Consider the following 19,711-nt stretch of genomic DNA (forward strand, 5'->3'; position numbering starts at 1 on the left):
TTTTGGAGGTGGCGGAAATGTCGGCGGATGATTTGGTTTATGCGAAGGTTGGTAGGGTGGAAGGTGAGCACCAGGGGCGTTCTGTCCTTGTTACAATTGGAGGGCTTGGGTCTGAGGGCGGAAGTGCGGGATGTGGATGAGATGCATTGGAGGGCATCTTTAACCACGTGGGAAGGGAAATTGCGGTCTCTAAAGGAGGCCATCTGGTGTGTTCTGTGGTGGAACTGGTCCTCCTGGGAGCAGATACGGCGGAGGCGGAGGAATTGGGAATACGGGATGGCATTTTTGCAAGACGTAGGGTGGGAAGAGGTGTAATCCAGGTAGCTGTGGGAGTCGGTGGGTTTGTAAAAAATGTCAGTGTCAAGTCGGTCATCATTAATGGAGATGGAGAGGTCCAGGAAGGGGAGGGAGGTGTCAGAGATGGTCCAGGTAAATTTAAGGTCAGGGTGGAATGTGTTGGTGAAGTTAATGAATTGCTCAACCTCCTTGTGGGAGCACGAGGTGGCGCCAATGCAGTCATCAATGTAGCGGAGGAAGAGGTGGGGAGTGGTGCTGGTGTAATTACGGAAGATCAACTGTTCTACGTAGCCCCCAACCTTGAGAATTGGGATGCCTGCTCATCACAATGTGCTCCATTCTGCCTCAGGGCTTTGAGTATATGAGCTTCTCCATTGAGAGAGAGTGGCCAACCTCATTGAGAATCATATGTGATCACTCAGAATTGACAGTGGAGGACTCTGTAAACTTACAGCCTGTGATGCTGGAGCAGCAGCCTTTGCAGATGAGCCCTTGATCATAGAATCCCTACAGTGTGGATTCAGGCTATTTGGCCAATCAAGTGTACACCAACTCTCCACCCAGAGCATTCCACCCAGACCCACCTTATTCCTGTAACACTGCATTTCCCGTAACTAACCCACCTAGTCTTCACCATCCTGAACACGCTGGGCAATTTAGCATGGCCAGTCTACCTAATCCGCACATCTTTGGACTGTGGGAGGAAACCGGAGCACCCGGACGAAACCCATGCAGACACGGGGAGAATGTGCAAACTCCACACAGAGAATTGCCTGAGGCTGGAATTCAACGGATCTCTGGCGTGTGAGGCAGCAGTGCTAACCACCAAGCCACCATGCCATCCTCTAGTATTTACACATTGAGGCTGATGTTGAAAAGTGTAGTGCTGGAAAAGCACAGCCGGTCAGGCAGCATCCGAGGAACAGGAGAGTCGACATTTCGAGCATAAGCTCTTCATCAGGAATGAGGGGGTGGCTGGAAATGGTAGAACATTAACCATCCTGTAGCAGAGCAGCTAGCAGATGCATGAAGAAATCATCAAGTTTTCTTTCTGACCTGCACAGGATCCTTATTACAATGAAAAGTACAGAGTTAAATACTTTAAACAGATATCTTCTAATTTGTGGGTGGCACAGTGGTTAGCACTGCTGCCTCACAGCGCCAGAGACCCGGGTTCAATTCCCGTCTCAGGCGACTGACTGTGTGGAGTTTGCACATTCTCCCCGTGTCTGCGTGGGTTTCCTCCGGGTGCTCCGGTTTCCTCCCACAGTCCAAAGATGTGCAGGTTAGGTGAATTGGCCATACTAAATTGCCCGTAGTGTTAGGTTAAAGGGGTAAATGTAGGGGTATGGGTGGGTTGCGCTTCGGCGGGTCGGTGTGGACTTGTTGGGCCGAAGGGCCTGTTTCCACACTGTAAGTAATCTAATCTAATCTAATTAAACCTCATGTTCTCTGACAGTTCATTTCACATAGCACAAGATGCCAGTTTACTCTCACCTTGTGCTAAGTATATTACTGTACTGAGATCTGTCTTACGGATTGCAGCTAACTGAGGTCCCTAGTGGAAAGAGTAGATACAGAGGCTTGTTTCACGATCTCCTTTATACCTTCTTGTGATTCTAAACACTGGGGATGCACAGCAAGGTCCATCAGCATCTGAAAAAGGAAAGGATAAGTTAAGAGTTTGAAATGTTCTACTTAGCCTGTGCATTTTGATTTTTCTGTTGATATAGCTGTGTTTTGCATATTTGGACGATTTCCTTTTCCTTCCCTTGATAGCTTAGTAGTCAACCTTCACTTGTGAGCTCTTTGACTGCTACTCCAATTATTGCAAATGCAGTGCCCAGCTTCCAAGGAATTACAAGTCAGATCATAACTAATGCACAAGGACAGGTAAGTCTGCACCAGGCCGGACATTTATCTGATTTGTTTGCACAGTAATAAAAATATGTTTGTTGCGCTGGAAAGTTGTACGGAACAGCTTAACATTCTGACCATCTTTCCCTTCAAATTCCAAAACATGTTACCAGCAGTAATAGTTACCTGCATTCAGGAAACTGCACAACCTGTTAAGGCAGCAAGGCCACGTAAAAGCATGAAGGCAAAAACAAATGATTACCTGCTTTTTGTATATACGTATAACATATGCACAGTCAATAGCTTAGGTTTCAGACTTGGCCTGTCACCAGATCTATATGTTAAACAGTGGGATGGAGAGAATGTCACTCAGGCCAGATGAATCACAAGTATTTGCTTTTTGTGCATAATGGTGAGGCAGGTGTTTATCACTGGTTTTATTTTCTGAGAATAGTTTAGATTGTCTGCACATCTGCCATTCTCTCTCCTTATCTGCAAAAACTTTGACTTTTACACCAGTAACTGTGCCTCACTGTGAAGCTGGGTCCCCGAGTTGACAGATTTTCCCAGATTATTGATTGCTGTATCTATGGAAAATGCTTTGCTTGCCCATCTTCCCACATTATCACATGTCTTGTTACAAAAAAAATTCTCATCTGTTGACTGTTCTGAAAAAGGGTCACTGGACCCAAAGTGTTAAATCTGATTTCTCTCCACAGATACTGCCAGACCTGCTACGTTTCTCCAGCAATTTCTGTTTGTTTGTGATCTTTAGCTGTTGAATGCGTTTGCTCCAAACAGTCTGACTGAACAGTCACACATTCTGTGGTGTAGAGAATCTCTTGCTAACCGGATTGCTAAAGGTGATGGAGGAGTCAAAAACAAGATAATGGACTGGGAAAATATAACATTTTGTGAGCTAAGAAGGGATCTGGCCCATAGGAACTAGGCACAAAAGGTACCAAATGGGAAATCTTGAAACATAGTTTGGCTTGCTTGCCTTTATTGGTCAGTATATTGAATATAGGAGTTGTGAGGTCATATTACGGCAGTACAGGACATTGGTTAGGCCACCTTTGGAATATTGCATTAAATTCTGGTCTCCCTGCTATAAGAAAGATAGGGACAGGCCACTATAAATGCCGGAGGAAACACCACAGAAGCGCTTCACAGGAGGCTCCCAAGCACTGAGGATGTCACCTAGACAGGGGACAAAACGTTTGCCACAAAAATTTCCAGCTCGGCGAACAGAACCACAACAACGAGCACCCGAGCTACAAATCTTCTCACAAACTTTGAATAAGAAAGATGTTATTAAACTTGGAAGGGTTCCAAAAAGATTTACAAGGATGTTGCTGGGATTGGAGGGTTTGAGCTATAGGGGGAGGCTCAATAGGCTGGGGCTGCTTTCCCTGGAGGCTGAGAGGTGAACTTATAGAGGTTTATAAGATTATGAGGGGCATTAATTGGGTGAATAGACAAGGTAGGAGAGGGTAGGGTAGGAGAGCTCAAAACTAGAGGGCGTAGTTTTAAGGTGAGAGGGGAAAGATTTGGACCTAAGGGACAACTTTATCACACAGAAGGTGGTACATGTATGGAATGAGCTGCCAGAGGAAGTGGTGGAGTCGGGTGCAATTACAACAATTAAAAGACATCTGGATGGATATATGAATAGGAAGGGTTTAGAAGGATATGAACGAAATCCTGGCAAACGGGACTAGATCAGTTTAGAATATCTGGTTGGCTTGGATGAGTAGAACCAAAGCATCTGTTTCCGTGTTGTATGATTCTATAAGATGGAAAAAATTCAGCATCACCCAGCAGTTGCCAACCAGTGAGCAGCACGCTTTCGCAGGAGTGGCTACTCTGGAATATGCTGACACCCAAACCTGGAGGGAGCAGGCAGTTATTTTGTTCAACAGTTCTGTTGTGAGGCGTTGGGTACTTTCTGCTTGCTCTTGCAGTAAGTCAAGCCAGCCCTGAACCTCTGCAGTAAGAAGAACAGGTAATTTAGGGTCACTTGCCATCTGATTAAATTAGCATGTGCGCAGTAGTAACATCCACAAAGACTTGGTTCTTTGTTCACACCAACCTTCGAGCCACCACAATTTTTAAAGGAAGTTCCTTGAGTCACTCGAAACTGTTTATTTTAGGGAGTAGGCCTCTTAATTATGTGAATTGCAGTCGAATGGTGTAGTGAGAATCCCCATTGCAATTTTAAGACACTGCGATGGAGAGTGTACCATGTGTACCCATATGACCACACATTGAGCGACCTTAAAATAACAACTGCTGGCTACTCCAAACAACAGTCCAGAATTTTTTTTTAACCTAGAGTGAATTTTCTGGCTTCACAAAAGTGTTGGAGATCACTACTAGCCAAGTTCAACTTACTTGTATTTGTGTGATATACTGAAGTAGACAAAGTCAGTGGGATGTATAATCTTTGGGGTGGGTGAGTGGTTAATGGAGCTTTCAAAGGTGGAAAGGCTGGTGCCTGGGGATAATTAATCTGACAGGATGAGAAATTTTGATTTCCCGATGATGGGTTGAGACGCAGAGATAAACTCAGTGATGTGTTCGTGTCGAGCAGTCCCACCAGCCTGTGGCAGGTTCCTACTTGTAATACATTTGCATGTCATGAATATTCATTGCCATGAAGTCATTTTTAATAAGGTCAGGGTGAATGCGAATCCTGTAGTACCTGGTTCACAGTCCGTTCAAAATGGGTGAGCTGTCAGTTTTGTGAAATTTTTACAAGGTCAGCCGTTTTTAGTGTTTCACTCTACGGCACAAGAGAGAGGAGCAGGAGAACAGCAGCTTGCATGGAGGCTCAGGACCAGAACTGGAACAATGAAGTAGTAAGGGCCTGGGGGAGTGAGCTCAGTTTGTCAAGGTAATGTTACGACCCACTTGTGAAAGTATGCAGATTCTTGAGCCTCACTATTCCTGGGGTTGTCGCAAAAGCTAATGGTTTAATCAAAGTACTGAAAGAGCCCAATTTACCTGTCTAATACAATCAGGCTGACACAAAACACTAAGCAGGTTCCTGGTCTTCACAAGAACTATCATTTTTTTACAAATGAATAAGTTGAAGCTACAGGTAGACAAAACTGTGAATTATCAACGTATAACTCTACAGTCCACTTTTAAAACCTCCACACACAAGCCTCCATGCACGGTGGCTCAGTGGTAAGCACTGCTGCCTCACGGCGCCAGAGACCCGGGTTCAATTCCCACCTTGGGTGACTGTCTGTGTGGGGTTTACACATTCTCCCCGTGTCTGCATGGGTTTCCTCCGGGTGCTCCAGTTTCCTCCCACAATCCAAAAAGGTGCAGGTTAGGTGAATTGGCCGTGCTAAATTGCCCATAGTGTTAGGTACATTAGTCAGGGGTAAATGGATCTGGATGGGTTGCTCTTCGGAGGGTCGGTGTGGACGTGTTGAGCCAAAGGGCCTGTTTCCACACTGTAGGGATTCTAATCTAATTACATAGACAAAATTGGCGTTATGGGTGGAGGAAAATAAACAGATCAACTGATGGGAGAAAATAACTGACTTTCTTCAGGTTTTAGTAACTTTTATTGCAGAGATATAGAGAGAATCTTTTCCATCCATATTCCAAAGACTTCACTCCCTCTGTTGTAAACACCTGTTCATCTGCCCAGGAACCAATGAGAAAGCTGTCATCAGGCTAATGATGTCCGATATCTACAATCAGTCACAATTGTACAAACCAATCAGTTACCTGTTGCTGGACAGAACTCACTCTGCATCTCACCCAACTCAATTCCATGTCACCATATCTCTCATCCTCCCTTGCTTGCAATACAGCAATGTAAACATAACATACAATGAGTTCCAGTAACCTGTTTCACAGAATTCCTGCAGTCTGGAAGCAGGCCATTCAGCGCATTGAGTTCACACTGATCCTCCAAACAGCATCCCACCCAGATCCCCTCACCCTATCCCTGTGTCTCTGTAACCCTGATGCTGTAAGGCAGCAGTGCTAACCACTGAGCCACCGTTCTGCTCTGTTTCTTGATGTACAGCAACGTCTTCCCCAGAGCTTGGTTTTAAAACATTCCTCTTCTCATTTTAGCCCACAATCAAAAATACAGAAAAATAAAAAGATGAGGTCTTTATTGTAGGAAAATGATGGGCCTAGCAGACAGTGTCAGTAGTGTCCAATGTTTATTCATCTTAGGATGTTGGCCAGCACAGTCTTTACAGGGCTCTGGCTTCATGCACAACAGCTCTTTCAGGAGCTGGTGCAGACACGAAGAAACGAATGGCCTCCTTCTTTACTGTACAGTTCTGATTTTAAAGATCCATTCTGAGTGATCTCAAACAATGTCCTTCAACGCAAATGCTAAATTGAATGCATTTCCCATGGAGATTGCTGGCACTTCAAATTTTAATTGTAATTATAATTGAAAAAGCAAAAAGAGAGAAAGCAGAAATGGTGCACAGTTCTAGTTACTATGTTGGTAATGGCACACTGTAGCATCATCCAGCCCTTCATTTCTGTTCCCAATATCTTCCTGCTTATAGAATGGGGAGGGAGGAATACCTGACCTCAATTTAAAAGTCACGATGATGGTTAAAATGCTGGATCAGCAATGTCAATTAAGTGGTTAAACACAGTAGTATTAATTGTAATAGGCTTATTTTGATGTGGTTGCACTCATTCTGTAGCCTGATGTAGGTTAGTATGTTTGCCTTCATGTTTTAAATAAACTGTCTGATTCGAAATGGAGGCTCATTTAAGTGCAATTTGTGCCAACCACCCAAATCATCACACAGGAGTGGCCTTAACAAACACACATTGCTTTCAGCACCAGACAGCTATGTAAATGAACTTACCATGCACCGTGACTCTTGCCCCAGATTTCAGTTAAAAATCACACAACACCAGGTTATAGTCCAACAGGTTTGATTGGAAGCACTAGCTTTCGGAGCGACACTCCTTCATCAGGTGATAGTGGAGGGCTCGATCATAACACAGAATTTATAGCAAAAATTTACAGTGTGATATAACTGAAATTATACATTTGACAAATTGATTCTGTTAAGTCTTTCATCTGTTTGAATACCATGATAGTTTCACTTCTTTCATGTGTAAACCACAAAACCTTTTTTAAAAGGTTGCATTCTCGGGTTAGCTGTTAACAATGGTGATGGCTAGACAGTATGTTGAAGGTGTTGGCACCCTGTGTTCTCTGTCTATGCCATGATGTTTAGATTGATTCTAATCTAAAAAGTGAGATAACGGAGTTTTACATGAATGCATGCAGTTTTTGAGCAAAGTACAATGTAACCCTGCAAGTACAAATTCACCCCACAAAATATATGTGTGCATGTGGGTCTTTGTCTGTCTGTGTGTGTGTGTCTGTCTGGGTTGGGGGTTGTGAGTGTGAGAAAGAGTATGTGTGTGTAGTGAGTGCAGAGTGTCTTAAGTCTGTGAGGGAGTGCATGTGTGAGTGTGGGAATGTGTGTGGGTGTCTGTGTGCGCGTTTGTGTATATGTGTGTCCATGTGTATGTGTGTATAGGAGTCCCTGTATGTGTGTGAGAGTGTGCTTGTGTAGGAGTATCTGTGTGTGTGTATAGTGCAATGGTGATCACCTGTAATGTGACATGAACCCAACGTCCTGGTTGAGGCCCTCCCTATGGGTACTGAGCTTAGCTATCGGCCTCTGCTCGGCCAGTTTATTTCAGTAACAATAAAATTAACTGTTCATTGTAACACTTGTAACTTTAACAAGAATGGCAAAAGAACAGGATTTCTAATTTATGTAACTTGAACTTTACCTGTTTTAAGCTTTCATAGGCATTCAAGATACAAAACATATGTTATGAGTGGAGGACAAACAGAGCAACACAGTTCTGTGCACCAGTCCAAAATCACAAAACTCGAGAGTTTGGCTTCAAAGTCTTCAGTTCTTGAATGAGACCTGGATGTTATCTGCACAACAGTGACCCACCTGTAGTTCACTGGCTATTTAGTTTGACCTGGGATCTTTCTGGTTGTATTTGGGTTTTAGGAATATTTCTTTCAGCATCTCCAAATGTGGTTTTTCTGCCCTTTCAACAGAAAATTGGAGAAAGCAACAACTGAAGGGGAGAGAGAGAAAGAGATTGATGCAGCTAACACCTGGAGATCATCTTGCTTTTCCATCATAGAGACTGTGTTCAGTCGTAATCAGATTAATCAAAGGCTTGTTGCTATGCTGAAATCCCGTGAACCCGTAACAAATGGTTCCACTTTGTCTGGAATCCATGTCCCCATTGTCTCATATGCATCAGTTAACTTCACGTGTTTTTCCAAAACTGCAAACAACTTCTTGTACATTCTCTCTCTTTTCGAAGCAGTGCCCATTTTTTCCCATTTTCAATCCATGGTCTAAAAATAAAAAGAATGTGGTGTCTTGTACAGTCAAAATGTAGACATTAGTGACCTCATTCTATTCAGCCCATTGTTTAAAAATAGACTGCATCTAAGCAGTACAGCCGGATAAGGAATGCTTGTAAAATCTAGAGCAGACTTTTTCTGATTTTTGTCAATTGCCGTCATTCCTTTATTTCATTGTATCCCATCTCTGATATTGTCGTTCTCAAATGCAGGTCATCGGAACTGTTCCCTTAGTCATGAACCCAGCAACAATAACAACAACCGACCCAGTGACAGCAGTGGCAGCACAGAGCCTGCAAGTGCAAGCAGTTACTCCACAGATGCTGCTGAACTCCCAAGGGCAAGTGATTGCAACTGTGATCAGCAACCAGTTTGTGCCAGTTCTGAGCCGGCAAGGAGTACCTCTCTCACCTGTAAAAACAACGCAGCAGGTAATGTCTCCGAGGTTGGTTTTACATGCAGTAAGTTCTAGTTCTGGGAGCACCATCTTTTGAAATTACATTTCATGTAAGCGTTACAAAATACATAAAGAACAACACTTTTAAGCCCAAACAAAGGTTCGATTTGACTTCAGCGGTGTTTACGAGAATGATATACACCCCACTCTTGTGAAATGTAATTAAGTTATCAGTTGTTTTATAGAGTCAGACAGCACAGCAACAGACCCTTCAGTCCAACCTGTCTGTGCCAACCAAGTTTCCCGAACTAAACTAGTTCCACTTGCCTACGTTTGGCCCATATCTTTCTAAACCTTTCCTATCATGTACCTATCCGATTGCTGTTTAAATGTTGTAATTGTACTTGCATCTAACACTTCTTCTGGCTGTTCATCCCACACACGAACCACCCTGTGCACGAAAAAGTTGTCCCTCAGGTCCTTTTCAAATCTTTCTCCTCTCACCCCAAAAATATACCCCCAATTTTGAACTCCTGCACCCTCGAGAAAAGACCTTTGCTGTTCACCCCATCTATGCCCCTCATGATTTGATAAACCTCTATAAGGTCCACCCCTCAACATCCTACACTCCACACCAGTCTCTCCCCATAACTCAAACCTTCCAGTCCTGGCAACGTCCTGATAAATCTTTTTTTGAACCCGCTCCATTTTAATACTAGCCTTCCCATAGCAGGGTGACCAGAACTGCACACACGACTCCAAAGATGGCCTCACCAACATCCTGTACAACCTCAACATGACATGCCAGCTCCTATACTCAACTGTCTGAGCAAGGGTGCTAAATGCCTTCTTAACCACCTCATGCCCCCACCATCACACCCACTCCAGGTACTGGCTCCGACCCCACTCCCAGCTCCACACCCACACCAGATCCCAGCTCCCAGCCCTGCCGAGTTTTCACCATCCCTCCAGACCTCCCACTCACTGAGGACGAACGATCAGTCCTCAGCAAAGGACTCACCTTCATCCCCCTCCGTCCACGCATCAATGAATTTAATACACGCCGTGACATCGAACACTTCTTCCGTCGCCTCCGCCTCCGAGCTTACTTTCACAATCAGGACTCCCGCCCACCTTCCAAGGACCCCTTCGCCCACCTCCAACACACTGCATCCACCTGGACACCCCGCGCTGGCCTATTACCTGCCCTCGACCTCTTCATTTCCAACTGCCGCCGGGACATTAACCGCCTCAACCTGTCGACCCCCCTCCCCCACTCCAACCTCTCACCCTCACAACGCGCAGCCCTCCAACCCCTCTGCTCTAATCCCAACCTCACCATTAAGCCAGCGGATAAAGGGGGCGCAGTGGTAGTCTGGCGCACTGACCTCTACACCGCTGAAGCCAAACGCCAACTCGAGGACACCTCTTCCTACTGCCCCCTTGACCATGGCCCCACCCCCCCATCACCAAACCATCATCTCCCAGACCATACAGAACCTCATCACCTCAGGAGATCTCCCACCCACAGCTTCCAACCTCATAGTCCAGGAACCCCACACTGCCCGGTTCTACCTCCTTCCCAAGATCCACAAGCCTGACCACCCTGGCCGACCCATTGTCTCAGCATGCTCCTGCCCCACTGAACTCATCTCTACCTACCTCGACACTGTCCTATCCCCCTTAGTCCAGGAACTCCCCACATATGTTCGAGACACCACCCACGCCTTCCACCTCCTCCAAGACTTCCGTTTCCCCGGCCCCCAACGCCTCATCTTCACCATGGATATCCAATCCCTCTACACCTCCATCCGCCATGACCAGGGCCTCCAAGCCATACGTTTTTTCCTCTCCAGACGTCCCCAACAGTACCCTTCCACTGACACTCTCATTTGTTTGGCCGAACTGGTCCTCACCCTTAACAATTTCTCCTTTGAATCCTCCCACTTTCTCCAGACCAAAGGGGTAGCCATGGGCACGCGTATGGGCCCCAGCTATGCCTGTCTCTTTGTTGGCTACGTAGAACAGTTGGTCTTCCGTAATTACACCGGCCCCACTCCCCACCTCTTCCTCCGCTACATTGATGACTGCATTGGCGCCACCTCATGCTCCCGTGAGGAGGTTGAGCAATTCATCAACTTCACCAACACATTCCACCCTGACCTTAAATTTACCTGGACCATCTCTGACACCTCCCTCCCCTTCCTGGACCTCTCCATCTCCATTAGTGACGACCGACTTGACACTGACATTTTTTACAAACCCACCGACTCCCACAGCTACCTGGATTACACCTCTTCCCACCCTATCTTTTGCAAAAATGCCATCCCGTATTCCCAATTCCTCCGACTCCGCTGTATCTGCTCCCAGGAGGACCAGTTCCACCATAGAACACACCAGATGGCCTCCTTCTTTAGAGACCGCAAATTCCCTTCCCATGTGGTTAAAGATGCCCTCCAACGCATCTCGCCCACATCCCACACCTCCGCCCTCAGACCCCACCCCTCCAACCGTAACAAGGACAGAACTCCCCTGGTGCTCACCTTCCACCCTACAAACCTTCGCATAGACCAAATCATCCGCCGACATTTCCGCCACCTCCAAAAAGACCCCACCACCAGGAATATATTTTCCTCCCCACCCCTTTCCGCCTTCTGCAAAGACCGTTCCGTCCGTGACTACCTGGTCAGGTCCACGCCCCCCTACGACCCACCCTCCCATCCTGGCACTTTCCCCTGCCACCGCAGGAACTGTAAAACCTGTGCCCTCACCTCCTCCCTCACCTCTATCCAAGGCCCTAAAGATGCCTTCCACATCCATCAAAGTTTTACCTGCACATCCACTAATATTATTTATTGTATCCGTTGCTCCCGATGCGGTCTCCTCTACATTGGGGAGACTGGGCACCTCCGAGCAGAGCGCTTTAGGGAACATCTCCGAGACACCCGCACCAATCAACCAAACCACCCCGTGGTCCAACATTTCAACTCCCACTCTGCCGAGGACATGGAGGTCCTGGGCCTCCTTCACCGCCGCTCCCTCACCACCAAACACCTGGAGGAAGAACGCCTCATTTTCCGCCTTGGAACACTTCAACCCCAGGGCATCAATGTGGACTTCAACAGCTTCCTCATTTCCCCTTCCCCACCTCATCCTCGTTTCAAACTTCCAGCTCCGCACTGTCCCCTTGACTTGTCCGACCTGCCTAGCTCCTTTTCCATCTATCCACTCCACCCTCTCCTCTCTGACCTATCACCTTCATCTCCTCCCCCACTCACCTATTGTACTCTATGCTACTTTATCCCCACCCCCACCCTCCTCTAGCTTATCTCTCCACGCTTCAGGCACTCTGCCTTTATTCCTGATGAAGGGCTTTTGCCCGAAACGTCGATTTTGCTGCTCCTCGGATGCTGCCTGAATTGCTGTGCTCTTCCAGCACCACTGATCCAGAATCTGGTTTCCAGCATCTGCAATCATTGTTTTTACCTTCTTAACCACCCTGTCTGCCTGCAACGCAACTTTCAAAGAACTGTGTGTCTGAACCCCAAGGTCTCTGTCTTCGGCAATACTTCCCAGGGCTTGACCATTAATTGCGTAAGTCCTGCCCTTGTTAGTTTCACCGAAATGCAACATCTTGCATTTATCCAAGTTAAACTCCATCTGCCGTTCCTCAGCCCATTGGCCCAATTGATCGAGATCCCTTTGTAATAGATAGCCTAAGATAGGAGATGGCCTTTTATCACTGTTGAATTTTTCAAAATTATTTTGTTTTACAAGTGCATATTTTCTGAGAGATTCAAGACAATGCAGAGAAATTATATTTCCACAAGCCATCTGTATTTCACACATAAAGTTGAAGTCCACACTTCAGCCGGTAAGCAAGCACCAGACATCGCTGCCTTTTAACATTCAAAATAAGAAGGCAAATATAAACGTCTATTTCTTGTTTGGTGCTACAACGAATGAGCTAGGCGAAAGTGAGGACTGCCGATGCTGGAGATTAGAGTTGAGAGTGTGGTGCTGGAAAAGCAGGTCAGGCAGCATCATCCTCTGCCATTTCTGCCACCTACAAACAGATCTCATCATCAGAGATATATTTCCCTCCCCCCACTATCTGCTTTCTGTAAAGAGTGTTCCCTCTGCGACTACCTCGTCAGATCCTCACCCCTCAACAACTCACCCTCCTCTCCCGGCAGTTTCCCCTGCCACCACAGGAATTGCAAAACCTGCACCCACACCTCTCCCCCTCACCTCAGTCCAAGGCCCCAGAGGAGCCTTCCACATCCATCAGAGTTTTACCTGCACTTCCACACATGTCATTTACTGTATCCGTTGCTCCCAATGTAGTCTCCTCTATGATGGGGAGACAGGATGCCTACTCGCAGAGCGCTTCAGAGAACATCTCCAGGACACCCGCACCAACCAACCCCACCACCCTGTGGTTGAACACTTCAAATCCTCCTCCCACTCTGCCGAGGACATGCAGGTCCTGGGCCTCCTCCCTTGCCACTCCCTTACCACCCGACGCCTGGAGGAAGAACGCCTCATCTTCTGTCTCGGGACCCTCCAACCCCATGGCATCAATATGGACTTCACCAGTTTCCTCATTTCCCCTCCCCCCACCTTACCCCAGTTCCAACCTTCCAGCTCAGCACCACCCTCATGACCTGTCCTACCTGTCCATCTTTCTTCTCACCTACCCGCTCCACCCTCCCCTCTGACCTATCACCTTTACCCCCACCTCCATCCACCTATTGCAGTCCCGGCTGCCTTCCCCCCAGTGCCACCCCACTCCCATTTATCTCTCCACCTTTGAGGCTCCCAACCTCATTCCTGATGAAGGGCTTTTGCTCAAAACATTGAATTTCCTGCTCCTCAGATGCCGCCAGACCTGCTGTGCTTTTCCAGCACCACACTCTTGGCTACAACGAATGAGCCAACAAAGAAATTACACGGCTGGGTTAATTGGTCACGGTTCCAATGAGCCTGTCTAAGGAATATTCGAAACAGAAAGGTCCTGTGTAATGTGAGCAGTCAACATTCGCATCATCCACATGTGACAGTTCAGCATCATTCTCCACACACTGGGACCTTGAGGACTCTGCCGTAGAAGGTCTCTACGTGGACCTTTAACGTAGTGGGCCTTACTCTGATGAACACAGTGCAAATGATGCTGAGCAGTTACAGTAAAAGACTGCAGTAGGATGACTGAAACTTTGCCACCCCATTCCTTCTCTCCCCCAACCCCCCCCCCCCCTCCCCCCAACACCACAGACCCAACTGCCAATGATCCAATAAAGGTAGGGTTGTGTATAAGAGCATGTTGGCTAAATTATAGTGAGCATCTCCATTACATCGGTAATGGAGAAAATGCTAGAGTCCATTATACAAGATTTATTAGTTGACCTTAATAGCTGAGCACTTGGAAAACAGTGACAGGATCCAACAGAGTCAGCATGGATTTACGAAAGGAGAATCATGTTTGACAAATCTACTGGAATGTTTTGAGGATGTAGATAATAGAGTGGATAAAGGGGAACCTGTTGATGTGGTTTATTTGGACCTTCAGAAGGTTTTTAATAAGGTGCCACAGAAGAGACTAATTTGTAAACATAAAGCACATGGGATTGGGGGGGAAGTGTCCTGACATGGATAGAGAAAAGGTTGATAGATGGGAAACATAGAGTAGGAATAAACTGGTCTTTTTTTGCAGTGGCAAACAATGATAGGTACCACGGAGATCAGTGCTTGGACTCCAGCTATTCCCAATATATATTAGTGATCTAGACGAGGGAACTCAATGTCATATTTCCGAGTTTGCAGATGACACAAAGCTGGGTGGTAGGGTGAGGGGAGGAAGATGCAGAGATGTTGCAGTGTCATTGGGACATATTGAGTGAGTGGGGACATGCATGGCAGATGCAGTGTAATGTGGATAAATGTGAGGGTATCCATTTGGGAGCAAAAATGGGAAGGCAGGTTATTCTCTGAGTGGTGACAGATTGGGAAAGGAGGAGGTGCAATGAGACCTGGGTGTCCTTGTACACCAGTCACTGTAAGTAAGCCTGCAGGAGGCAGCAGGAGGTGAAGAAGGTCAATGGGATGTTGGACCTTCATAGTGAGAGGGTTCGAGTACAGGAGCAGGGATGTCTTGCTGCAGTTGTACAGGACCTTGGTGAGACCACACCTGGAGTATTGTCATAGAGTCATAGAGATGTACAGCATCGGTCCAACCCATCCATGCCGACCAGATATCCCAACCCAATCTAGTCCCACCTGCCAGCACCCGGACCATATCCCTCTAAACCCTTCCTATTCATATACCCATCCAGATGCCTCTTAAATGTTGCAATTGTACCAGCCTCCACCACTTCCTCTGGCAGCTCATTCCATACACATACCACCCTTTGTGTGAAAAAGTTGCCTCTTAGGTCTCTTTTATATCTTTCCCCTCTCGCCTATACCTATGCCCTCTAGTTCTGGACTCCCCGACTCCAGGGAAAAGACTTTACCTATTTACCATATCCAAGCCCCTCATAATTTTGTAAACCTCTATAAGGTCACCGGGAAAAGTGCATATACAGTGAGAATGAGATCAGATTCCTGATGTTGAGAAAAAGATTCTGATTTTCCCCCGAGAATTTAACCAATTGCAATATCGTCAGCAAACCCATTCAGAACAGCAACCTCCAGTGGCCACTGCACAGCCTCCGAGAGGGAGACACAGCAGGTGAATAGCTCCCATGAAGGTGGAGGAGAATGAGCAAGCCTCCAGTTTACCAACCGTGCTGCTTTCGGATGATTGCGGCTATCATTACCAGACTGCTAGAGTAGCACTTGTACTCTGATGGACTGAGTGGCTATCCCATCCTGATGGCTGTCAAGGTGACAAGGGGAGGTTGTAGAATGAAGCAAGAACGGCAAGGAATGGTGGTGGGCATTTGGGCAGGACAAATCAGGTAGAATCACATCTAATGTTGGACACTGTGTTGCAACTGCACGCTGGTTGAGTATTGTCAGTACCTTGCTTGTAAAGTGGTGGAGGCTGGTACAATTGCAACATTTAAAAGGCAACTGAATGGGTATATGAATAGGAAGGTTTAGAGGGATATGGGCCGGGTGCTGGCCGGGACTAGATTGGGTTGGGATATCTGGTCGGCATGGACGGGTTGGACTGAAGGGTCTGTTTCCGTGCTATACATCTCTATGACTCTATAATTGCCTTTGCCACTCAAGGAAGCAGAAATTTCTGCACGTAATTTCTTTGCAACCCCCATTTCGGATTTGTTTCTTCTCTCTCCTCAACTTCAGATATTTCTCTGAGTTATTTTTATGATTATTTACAAAACTGTTTCCTTACTGTGAGGATTAGCAATTCTTGGTACAGAGCGACAAAACCACTTTTCTGTTGCCAAGGTGATACTTTGCCATTGGCTGAACCCCAATGTACTAGCTCGGTGTGAAACCCCTTAGTAAAATACACCTTACACACTCTCAGGGAAAAAAAAGTTTTGAAAGCAAGTTGTGCAGGCTGGAATGAGAATTTAAGAGAACCACGCTGTGTCATTGACAAAGTAATGTAGCTTAGATGTGCCTGATAACTTTTCTCATTTCAAACCTTCGGACAGTTCTGTAATCAAGTTTGCCTTGGCCCGGTAGTAATTTAGTGAACAGCAGAAAATGAGAGCAAGAGTGAGCAATATGGAAGAATTGAATATTTTAAGTTCACTGGTAACATTGTGTTCGTACTTAGTTGAAAGTGATTTGCACGCACAGTCGTTACGTGGAATATCTTTGAATGCTTGTTCATGACATTAATGTAACTTCTGTCAGTTTGTATTTGTTGTAGAAAGAACTAACAGAGTGGTAACTTTAAAACTATATTTAACCGATTGTCCTCCCTCTATTAGCAAGATGCCTGTGCTCCTTTGTGGGCTGTGCCCAATTAGTGAACTACCTCCTGCATTAAGCCTAACTAATATTTCTTCACATTTATGGTCAGATGGTATAGTACAGAGTGCCATCTGCTGTCAGGAACTGAGTGCTACAAAGTTGGTCACAGCTATTTCTAAGTAGCCTGCTCAGACATAGTATGACATGTCTGGAGCAGGTTGGATTTGAACCCAAATGTTCTAGACCTGAGGTAGGGACACTACCACTGCGCCACAAAAGCCCCATCAAAGTTAGTCAAAAAACTGCATTGTAACAAAATCTGCTGCTTCATCAATTTATGAATTTGTGAGACGGCCTGGTTGGATAACAAGCATCAGTGACAGTCTCCTGGACCTCATGTAACGTAACGTAGACATGAACACCTTGAATAAAAACCACATCCTTGAAAGATCCTAAAATGTTCTTGCCTCCGGTGTGAAAGATCTGATAGCACGGAGAGTTCAAATCTAATCTTCTTTGGGGCAATCTGTGAGTATTTCAGCAGAGTGTCTCTGGTGCTGGGCCAATATGCTCTAAATGAAAATCACGCTAAGCTTTGAACTTTATTTCTTCTCCTTTTCTCTAAGGTACAAACTCTCCAGACAATGGCTTCTGTTACGCAACCCAGTGTGACACCAACCACAGCCACTGCACCGACTGAACCGATTACACCAAGCAGCACTTCGTCCGCTGCCAGTGTTGGACAACTAGTCAGCAGTACGTATTGGACCAAAACCATGAAAAATATTATCTGCTGCTAAATATACAGTCACCTAATTGATGAATTACTGTTATTACTGCATCTCTGCATTGACCATCTAAATACCTTGAACTGTCACTATTTAAAAGTGATGTGTATTGTGTATGCATGCATGTCTTACTTAATATTAAGTGTAGCATAGAAACAGGACATTGGACTCGACAGATCCACCATGGCAGTATTTCTGTTTCACACAAGCCCGCTCCCATCTTTCTTTATCTAGGCCGATCAATACAGCCCTCTTGTCCTTTCTCCCTCATGTGTTTACCCTTAATTGCATCAATACTGTTCAGTTACTGGTCCACATGGTATTGAGTTCCACATTTTCTCCATTGTCTGAGTAAAGAACTTTCTCCTGAACTCCGATGGGATTTCTTGGTGCCTAAGTTATCTTTAAGGTCCCTCATTCTGGTCTCATCCACAAGTGGAAGCGTTTGTCTCAACATCCTTTCATAATTTTAAAGACCTCGATCAGGTCTAACCCTCACTCTTTCCTTTCCCCGAGAAAACAGCCCCACTCTGTTCTAATAACCACTCCATTCCAATATCGTTGCAGAAAATCCTTTTGGAACATTCTTCAGTATCTTTATGTCCTTTCCATATGTCAACCAAAACTGTTCACGGTGTTCCAAGTGTCGTCTTACCAAAATTTCACATCGGTTTAGATTAGATTAGATTCCCTACACTGTGGAAACAGGCCCTTCGGCCCAACCAGTCCACACCGACCCTCCGAAGAGTAACTGACCCAAACCCATTTCCCTCTGACTAAGGCCCCTAACACTATGGGCAATTTAGCATGGCCAATTCACCTAACATGCACATCTTTGTACTGTGGGAGGAAACCAGAGCACCCGGAGGAAACCCACGCAGACACGGGGAGAATGTGCAAACTCCACACAGACAGTCACCCGAGGCTGGAATCGAACCTGGGACCCTGGTGCTGTGAGGCAGCAGGGCTAACCACTGAGCCACTGTGCCACCCCCTACATAGCATAACCTGAGTTCTGAAGAGGAGTCATATCAGACTCCAAATGTTAACTCCATTTCTCTCTCCACAGATGCTGAGTTTCTCCAGCATTTTCAGCTTTTACTTTAGCATAGGTTCTCTGGGCTGAATCTTACCAGAAATCAGCTCAGTGTTATTTTTGGTGAGTTTCATGAAGCGTTTCTCTCCAGGAGGCCCAGCGGCTTTTCTCATCTTTCCAAACTCACCTTATTGCCAATAGACAATCCCTTTATATCATCCTATTCTCTCACTCATCATAGGCAGAATACTGGCCAATGCCAGGATATCCCAGAATCCCTGGGGCCATCTTTGAAGCCCAGCTGTGCACCTGGGCAAGTGTGGGCAGTCTGGAGTTGTCTTTGCTGTGGACCTAAGTAGAGAGCAACCACAACCCAACGTTTCTCAGTTGATACTACAGTAACCCTGCAGATCTGTAAAGTATCACCTTACTTCTGAACCGCTCTGTTTTATTGGGAATATTTCAAGCGAGGGGAAGAACAATACTGTCCAAAAACAAGACTGCTAACATCAATTAAAATGTTGTTTTTATGGGAAACTTTTTCTCCCCTCAATCACTTTTGGAAACAAAAACTTTTTAAGTTGTTTCCAGTGTCTCAGCAGCATCTGTGCTTTGACAGTAATGCTCAGTGTCATAAGGAATTCAGTGACAAATGTTGGCAAGAAATGCACCGTGCTTTTCCTTTCTTCAAGAAGACAAATTCGAACATAAAGCAGAGAACAGGCTGAGAGTACTGAACAGCTGACTAAAAGGTGGTGGCTTTTCAGACTCACTTCCCTGGAGCTGTACCTGCAGGTGAAATATTTTTAAAATGTGGGGTGGGTAGTGCAAATCGCAATGACTATCGGGTAGCTGCGTGTTCGTTCAGGAAGAGACTTGGTGCCACTTGGAATTGGAGAGCACATTAAATTTCTGTTGATCAAATAGAATGAGTAAGTGGACATGTGGCACCCTGATGTCATTCAGGCAGCAGTGAGTTGCAAAACAAAAGCCCAACTTAAGGCTTTATCAAGAATTGCTGCAGGAGAAGG

General features: G+C 45.9%; 1 protein-coding gene across 6 annotated transcripts in view; it reads left to right on the forward strand.

Annotated features, from left to right (window-relative positions):
- Positions 1–19,711, forward strand: part of pou6f1 (POU class 6 homeobox 1) — a 138,395-nt gene that overhangs the window by 70,587 nt on the left and 48,097 nt on the right. For 5 of the 6 annotated variants that reach the window (XM_087985592.1, XM_087985593.1, XM_087985594.1 and 2 more), the window contains 3 exons: positions 2,077–2,190; positions 8,779–8,997; positions 17,483–17,612. In XM_087985592.1, the coding sequence (XP_087841718.1) occupies positions 2,077–2,190; positions 8,779–8,997; positions 17,483–17,612 (463 nt within the window). The remainder of the gene's footprint in view (positions 1–2,076; positions 2,191–8,778; positions 8,998–17,482; positions 17,613–19,711) is intronic. The other variant, XM_043682034.2, reaches the window with a different exon arrangement.

The sequence above is a fragment of the Chiloscyllium plagiosum genome, unplaced genomic scaffold (genome assembly GCF_037043375.1).
Source record: "Chiloscyllium plagiosum isolate Xiang-an unplaced genomic scaffold, Cpla_swu_hap1 HiC_scaffold_53X, whole genome shotgun sequence".
Classification (NCBI taxonomy): Eukaryota; Metazoa; Chordata; class Chondrichthyes; order Orectolobiformes; family Hemiscylliidae; genus Chiloscyllium; species Chiloscyllium plagiosum.